This window comes from Mixophyes fleayi, chromosome 9 (genome assembly GCF_038048845.1).
Source record: "Mixophyes fleayi isolate aMixFle1 chromosome 9, aMixFle1.hap1, whole genome shotgun sequence".
Classification (NCBI taxonomy): domain Eukaryota; kingdom Metazoa; phylum Chordata; class Amphibia; order Anura; family Limnodynastidae; genus Mixophyes; species Mixophyes fleayi.
Window position 1 is genome coordinate 125861922 of NC_134410.1, and position 8187 is coordinate 125870108.

General features: G+C 45.1%; 1 protein-coding gene across 1 annotated transcript; it reads right to left on the reverse strand.

Moving 5' to 3' along the window:
- Nucleotides 1-372: 372 nt before the first annotated feature.
- FAM50A (family with sequence similarity 50 member A) lies at nt 373-7564 on the reverse strand. Its single transcript, XM_075185628.1, has 13 exons — nt 7370-7564; nt 5197-5281; nt 4406-4505; nt 4101-4276; nt 3722-3798; nt 3270-3336; nt 3130-3191; nt 2980-3056; nt 2546-2600; nt 1982-2030; nt 1463-1533; nt 1004-1114; nt 373-623 (listed from the first exon to the last, which is right to left on the reverse strand). The coding sequence occupies exons 1-13, from the start codon at nt 7478-7480 to the stop codon at nt 615-617; spliced, it is 1050 nt and encodes a 349-aa protein (XP_075041729.1). The 5' UTR covers nt 7481-7564; the 3' UTR covers nt 373-614.
- Between the last annotated feature and the right edge of the window lie 623 nt (nt 7565-8187).

The window sequence follows — 8187 nt, forward strand, 5'->3', positions numbered from 1 at the left end:
ATACAAGCGTCCTTGATTCTGCCAACAGCTCACTCAACTGCAAATTCTTCTCTTATGGATATAAAGGAGAAATTCAGCAGCATAATGGCTAGACTTGATGCCACTGACGTTAGGTGCTTTCTGCCGTTACTATAGATCTATAGTTTGTAATTATCTTTTCATTACACCGTCCAAAACTACCGAGGAACAGGCCAAGTGCAGTTTTATATTACCGGAATGTGCGATCAATCTGTCTCCACCTTCAGTTGCGTAGAATGAAGTCAGCATTAGAGGGAGACGATTATAAAGAATTTCTCTAATATCCTTTACATTTTAATGGGAAATAATAATATATATTTTTTTAATGTAGGTAAATAAGAGACCATTATATAATTTTAGAGGAGATGGAGTCATGTTGTTTATTACTATTTATACAGTCGAATCTGGAAAACGCAAGTTTATAACGACAGCTGGGACAAGACAGAACACAGCAACCTTTATTCTGTGTCCGTACCACAGAAAAAAACAGGGATCATTATATATACATAATCACATAACCACATAAATGAACACAGGAGGGGGTTTTTTTTCGGACGCGGGCTGGAAAATATCAAGACGGGTCACTCGAATTCCGATCACCGGATCTGTAAAGAGAGAGATAGGAAGGTGAGAATCCAGATCTCGGTGCTCAATTCAGCGATTCCATAACTTAACGTGTATCTGGTACAGAGACTGCGCAGCGCGTTAGAAACAGACAATTAGTAGAGAGTTTACTGGAGTACAAATCGTGTTGGTATAATCAGATGTTTTCATCTCACCAGTCACTACACTTAGGAGTATGAAGAAGCAGCTAAACTGAAGCAGTAGAAGTAAATGTTGGGGAACACAGTGCTAGAGATGGGATTAGCACTGACGGAGCTGAAGATATCCTGCACTATGTAAACACCGCTGGGCACCAGACACCCAAGCCGCATCCAGTAGCGATTACTAAAGCTTCAGACCTCAGTATGCTCAGTGTACTTACTGTGTATTTATCCCACTTCTTCTCTGGATCGTACGGCTCCCACCGACTGGCTGGGAAAATGTGTTTGTTTTTCTCATACCAGCTGCGGAGAACCACTTTCCCGGCGTGAGACTGCAAGGAAGAAAGACAATGGATTCATCAAGAGGCACATGGGCGATGCCAGTCCCGGCGGGCAGCGCTGCAGGCGAGATGGTCCAACGTCACAAGGAGGAACACCCCGGAGGAAACCAGGTGCATAGAGAAGGGAGGAGGGGGGGGTATTCAGGGACAAACCACAGAAAATTAGATGGATCAGAGCAAACCATGTCTAAAGACAGCGTAGGGGTGAAGCGGGTCGGGCTAAACCATAGCAGCAGGTGGACACAGACACAGTAAACTAGAAAGCACAGACACAGTAAACTAGAAAGCATAGGTCCAACAATACAAGACCAAAGGTTAACTGGGCCACTCGGTTCCCACCTCATCCTTCTCCACGGTGGCGTCACTCAGCAGACGGACGTCTTCGTGAACATCAAAGTTAAACAGAGGCCCTAAGAAGAACAGATGGGTTGAAGGAGAAAGTTACAGACACAACGTCCTATCAGAGGAATATAATATGTTACTGGGGGCCACAGCCACCGGCAGTCGTTAAAAAAACATCAGTTAGACCCAGATGTTTCATCCTGATAACTGAACAACTGTCTAATATGGGCGTAAACCTGGATAGGTCCAATTACTTGGCACTTGGTGGAGGAAGAGACCGATCGCTGGATCTCACACACAGAGATGGGCAGAGATTCCCCAGCAGAACCCACGGGAATGTGATCGATCCTACTGGTCCATCAGACCCACACAGTGAGATCAGGGCAAGGAGGACTCGTCTGGTCAACTTTTAAACACATTTCTGAATTTGGCTCCTCTTAAAACTCGACTCCCATTTATAACGAGTATAATAATACAGATACGACAACACAAGAGATATAATAGTTATTTACTCACCACTTTTGCCTCTGGCCTTCGTAACAATAAAATCATAAAAACTGTGATGCTGAAAGGAAGAAGCGGGCAGTAGTTAGCACGGGGCCGTGCGTCATTATAAAGTACAGAGAGGGACTGGATATTGGTCAGACACATAATACTGTTCCAGCCCCTCGTGGTCTGGTACTTCCTTCCTCTAATGCCTTAAGTGGTATTTAAACTCATTGTTTGTATTTACACTGAAGATCCTGCAACACTAAACCCATGTGAGCGCCCAGAGCCAATCAGGAGCTGGAGGACCTCCTACAACTTGATGATGTCACAGGATGTTCCTGAGGAGCTCACTGAGCGCGCTCCCGCCAGCACATGGGCTGGTCTCTGCTCATTGGTACTCGGAAGGTGTCTGACCTCATGCAGACGTGTAACACACAGTAAGTAACTAATAATGTCCCATTACAGACCATATAAACCAACTACATGTCGCATAAACTGCCACAGTAGATGTCATCAATGTACCTGGCTGGGTTATATCACATTGCAGAGAAGGGAGCAGAGATAGACTCAGCATCGCTGTCCTGTACTTACATGTGGAATGATCAGATCTTCCTTAATGTACATAAGCTGCTCAACTCCTGCTGACCTGTGGGATTATAGAACGTTACACATTAATCTATACAATAATCACGTTATATAATAGTCTACAGACAGAGTCCTGGAGAGCACAATCTATCACATCCTCTGATTGGCTGCAATTTATCCACAATGCTCAGATGGCAAAAGTTTCCTCACTTACTGCAATAATTATGGTATGTACTAAGATTTAGAGACTGAACCTACGTCTGACCTCACCTGTTCCGTAACCTATGCGTATAATCCATTCTCACCCGTCCATAAATCTATTAATATAATCCATCCTCACCCGTCCATGAATCTATTAATATAATCCATCCTCACCCGTCCATAAATCTATTAATATAATCCATTCTCACCCGTCCATAAATCTCTCTGTATATTCTCACCTCAGCTCACTGAAGTCCTTGCGCAGGATCTCCAGAGCTTTCTGCAGGAATTGCTGCATCGTATTCCCTTTCTTCATCTAGAACAATAAAGTAAAGTTTAGTTGGCGCTCACAGCCTCCGAGCGCATCATCTGCAGAGGACGACTCTCACCTTCACTGTCCTGCGGTGTCCGGAGCCGTCCCAATAACTGAACGTTATCTCTATCTCCTCGCCTGTGAGGACAATGACACGTTATTCTCTGCACTGACAACCACTAAGTCCTCCCAACAATCCTCAGATTCCTCACTTACTCTTGATCTTTTCCTGCTTACGCTCCCACTCCTGTCTCAGCTCTTCCCGAAGACGGTTCTCTTCCTCCTGTGTGCGGGAGGTACAAGGTAATTCACATGGGGTATGGTGGCACCACAAGCGGGATGGGAGGGGCCCGACCCCTGCTGGCGGTGCTTAACCCCAGTGGTAGTCTCTGTTTTGCCTTAGATGGTGGAATAGGACAACTTTCCCACTTTTACAGACAAGGGTTTTCTCACGCAGGACGAAAGCAGGAAAATAGCTGGAGAAATAACAACGCATAGAGGAAACGTAATCTCCACATTGTGCCGCCTACGGCGCCCACATAAACCGCAATGGTGAAAGTGATAGAGATTCATCTGGACACAAACGCCGACACATGAAACATATGTGACCGTAGGACCTCGCGGAAAGTGGGGACACAACCCTTATGTACTAACTGAAGTTTCTCTACCTCCCGATCTCTGTCCGGAAGGAAGCTGGTGTCTACATCCGGATTCTTTCCCAGCTTCTTCTTCTTCTTCGGAAGTTCTGTGACAGAGGATAATATTTGGGTAAATGGGGTCAGAAAAGCAACACAAAACGGTGAAGGATTATAATGACTCCAATCACTGTAACAGACTAGTAATTATAGACACGTATCGGAGAAGACAAGAACACTCACACAGGAAATGAAACACACAGCTTCCCAACCACTCAACGGGTGAGAACAATGAATGTTTTCAGGGAGACCACACACCGGCCGACACACATTTAGGCAGAAGTTTCTTGTTGTACAGGTTGGTGCGCAGACAAGAGATTACACATGTCTGCCAGGTGAAACTAGGTATTACCTTCCTTCTCCATCTCTTCCTCCTCCTCCTCCTCTTCGTCATCATCATCATCAACCTCCTCCTCCTCTTCTTCTTCTTCATCTTCTTCCTCGTCTTCATCCAGGTTAAATGACAAGCTGGCAATCTTCCTCTTCTGCTCATTCTTCCTCTCTCGCTCCCTCTGCTTCTCCAGCTTCCTGCGGATACAGGACAGATAACCAGATATGAACAGGTCTGGAGACGCTGGGTCAGTCCTGTGATTGGGACACCGGTCTCTATATACAGTACAGAGACTCCGACAGGTCAGATATCAGCAATCCACTCACAGCTGGAGATCCTTAAACTGCTCCTTCTTTGCAAGTTGCTTCTCTCTCTCCTTCACCAGAGCCTCCTGCTTGGCCTTCATATCATTCAGGGTCACCAAACCTTGGGGAAGAGAGGACGTATTTATTGGAGCTCCACTGACTCATTGTTGGATGAACAGTTTTTTGTGTGTGTGGAGGGGTTGCGCCAACTCGAGTCAAATGTCCTTAGTTCAAGTTATTGCGACGCCGGTTTATTTCATAGCTAGAAATCGCACATCCGCGATCTGTAATTTCTTGTGCTCTTTGTCCATACAAAGAGCGCAAGAAATTACACAATCTTTATGGGTGAATGTACAAAGACAAATAAACTTCTCATTGTTGGCTCTGCTTAGTAGACCTTCTCCAACAGAGGCAACTAATATAAATACGTTGTATGTAATTTTATCACTTGCCTTAGAGCAAGATATTGTGATCAGCCCTCTTAGGCTATGAATGGTTCTCTATAATGTACTTCAATAGATGTCCGACGTACATAAGACATTAAAAAGAATCCCCTATGTCACCAGCTTCCCGGTCATATCTGTAGTCACCAGTAACTCATTGATATATTGTAAGTTTAGTGGCCATTTAACACAGAACAAAATGCCAGTAACACGGGTGACCTTGGGACGTAGACCGTAGGTGACCGGGGCAGAGCAGGTCAATGGTTTGAGACTTGCAGCCTGGGTAAGTAGAGGCCTTGGAGCCCTGGTAAGTCTCCCCGGGGGTATTAGGTTGTCGGTCGCTAGTTTAGAATAAACATCAATACTTACCCACCGTGCTGGACTTCAGCTCCGCTTCCACAGCATCGTAATGTGCAGAGAATTTCTTGTTGATATTTGCCTTAACCACATTCTCCTACAAGAAGATATAATACAGCAGATCCTTATTGTAGAGTACAGTTGTGTTACTAGTAGAGTAAGTTGTGTTAGTGGTTGTGCTAGTGGTACAGTGCTACAGATGTTGTGGTGAAGTAAGTCTCATCACAGGGCAGGGCAATGGGGTGTTGTGGAGTGCCACAGGGCGGCACAGAGGTGGGGGTGTTACAGTATACAGGTGGGATGTTATGTAGTGTTACACAGGGGGAGTGTTATGTAGTGATATAGGCTAGTACACAGATGGAGTGTTACTGTGCACATGCAGTGTGTTATGTAGTGTCACACAGCTGCAGTGTTATGTGGTGACACAGGACAGCACACAGGGGCAGTGTTACTGTACACAGGTGGGGTGTTATGTAGTGACGCACATGTGGGGGTGTTACTGTGTTGCACAGGTGGAGCAGCCTATAGTGTCACACTGGGGGAGCGCTGTGTAGTATTATAGGACAGTATACAGGTGGAGTGTTATGTAGTGACACAGGACAGCACACAGGGGCAGTTACTATACACAGATGGGGTGTTATGTAGTGATACACATGGGACAGTGTTACTATACACCAGTGGGGTGTTATGTAGTGATACAGGTGGAGTGTCCTGTAGTGTCACATGGGGGGGGGGGGTTATATAGTGACACGGGACAGCACACAGGGGCAGTTACTATACACAGGTTGGTGTTATGTTATTATACACAGGTGGAGTGTTATTATACACAGGTGGAGTGTTATTATACACGGGTGGAGTGTTATGTTATTATACACAGGTGGAGTGTTATGTTATTATACACAGGTGGAGTGTTATTATACACAGGTGGAGTGTTATTATACACAGGTGGAGTGTTATTATACACAGGTGGAGTGTTATTATACACAGGTGGAGTGTTATTATACACAGGTGGAGTGTTATGTTATTATACACAGGTGGAGTGTTATTATACACAGGTGGAGTGTTATGTTATTATACACAGGTGGAGTGTTATGTTATTATACACAGGTGGAGTGTTATGTTATTATACACAGGTGGAGTGTTATGTTACTATACACAGGTGGAGTGTTATGTTACTATACACAGGTGGAGTGTTATGTTATTATACACGGGTGGAGTGTTATGTTACTATACACGGGTGGAGTGTTATGTTATTATACACAGGTGGAGTGTTATTATACACAGGTGGAGTGTTATGTTACTATACACAGGTGGAGTGTTATGTTATTATACACAGGTGGAGTGTTATGTTATTATACACAGGTGGAGTGTTATGTTATTATACACAGGTGGAGTGTTATGTTACTATACACAGGTGGAGTGTTATTATACACAGGTGGAGTGTTATGTTATTATACACAGGTGGAGTGTTATGTTACTATACACAGGTGGAGTGTTATGTTATTATACACAGGTGGAGTGTTATGTTACTATACACAGGTGGAGTGTTATTATACACAGGTGGAGTGTTATTATACACAGGTGGAGTGTTATGTTATTATACACAGGTGGAGTGTTATTATACACAGGTGGAGTGTTATGTTATTATACACAGGTGGAGTGTTATGTTACTATACACAGGTGGAGTGTTATGTTATTATACACAGGTGGAGTGTTATGTTATTATACACAGGTGGAGTGTTATGTTATTATACACAGGTGGAGTGTTATGTTACTATACACAGGTGGAGTGTTATTATACACAGGTGGAGTGTTATGTTATTATACACAGGTGGAGTGTTATTATACACAGGTGGAGTGTTATGTTACTATACACAGGTGGAGTGTTATGTTACTATACACAGGTGGAGTGTTATGTTATTATACACAGGTGGAGTGTTATGTTACTATACACAGGTGGAGTGTTATTATACACAGGTGGAGTGTTATGTTATTATACACAGGTGGAGTGTTATTATACACAGGTGGAGTGTTATGTTACTATACACAGGTGGAGTGTTATGTTATTATACACAGGTGGAGTGTTATGTTACTATACACAGGTGGAGTGTTATGTTATTATACACAGGTGGAGTGTTATTATACACAGGTGGAGTGTTATACAGGTCACATCCCGCAGCGTCACCTCCGCTATCTTGAGCTTCATCTGCTCCAGCTGTTCCCGCTGCTTCTCCCTCTTCTTCATCAGCTGCATGGCTCTCCCGGCCTCGCTGGCCGCCCCCTTGTACTGCGCCATCTCCGCTCCGGACCCTGCACTCACCGGGGAGACTCCGACTGCGGCTACAGCCCCAAACCAATGTGCGCATGCGTCATCACCGCGCTCCGTCCTCCCGGCCGCTAGAGGGAGCACCATGTGTCCATCCCGTGTCCGCACTGCGTGGGCTCCGGCGCCATCTTGTGTTAGCCCAAACATATACCATACCATGCTCCTATAGCTGGTGTAGAACTACAAGTCTCAGCCAGGCTGAGCCACATCTATCTCTTCAGTGCAGAGACCAATCTGCATCTTGTTTTACTAATTATGTCACAGTGTGTGTCTATTGCTGATGATTACACCCCCCTTGTCCTGGCTGCTGGACACAGTTCCCATTATATGGGCCATAATTAGGGTTGAGTTATTTTGTGGTCCAGACATGCATGCAAAATGCGGGCCATGAAATGACACTCGTACGGGTTAGAGTTGCACGTATCATATAAGTGTATGTTGATGTGGGCACATACTAGATACGTCATTATCCCATACTTGCCAACTCTCCCGGAACGTCCGGGAGACTCCCGCATTTTGCGAGAGTCTCCCGGACTCCCGAGAGAGTGTGGCAATCTCCCTGATCTGCCCAGAAGTGGGCAGAATACGGTTCAAACGCCGCGATTCACCGGGAATCGCGGCATTGGGCTAAAATTACGCAATTTTCGGGGCCCCGCCCCCTACTAGCAGCTCCCGGA

Excerpts from the sequence above, each read along its gene's own strand:
- FAM50A (XM_075185628.1), bottom strand. The coding sequence starts at position 7,480 with ATGGCGCAGTACAAGGGGGCGGCCAGCGAGGCCGGGAGAGCCATGCAG. Across the intron at positions 5,282-7,369 it reads TGAAGCTCAAGATAGCGGAG|GAGAATGTGGTTAAGGCAAA; the intron begins GTGACGCTGCGG and ends ATCTTCTTGTAG. Across the intron at positions 3,192-3,269 it reads TAAGCAGGAAAAGATCAAGA|GCGAGGAGATAGAGATAACG; the intron begins GTAAGTGAGGAA and ends TTGTCCTCACAG.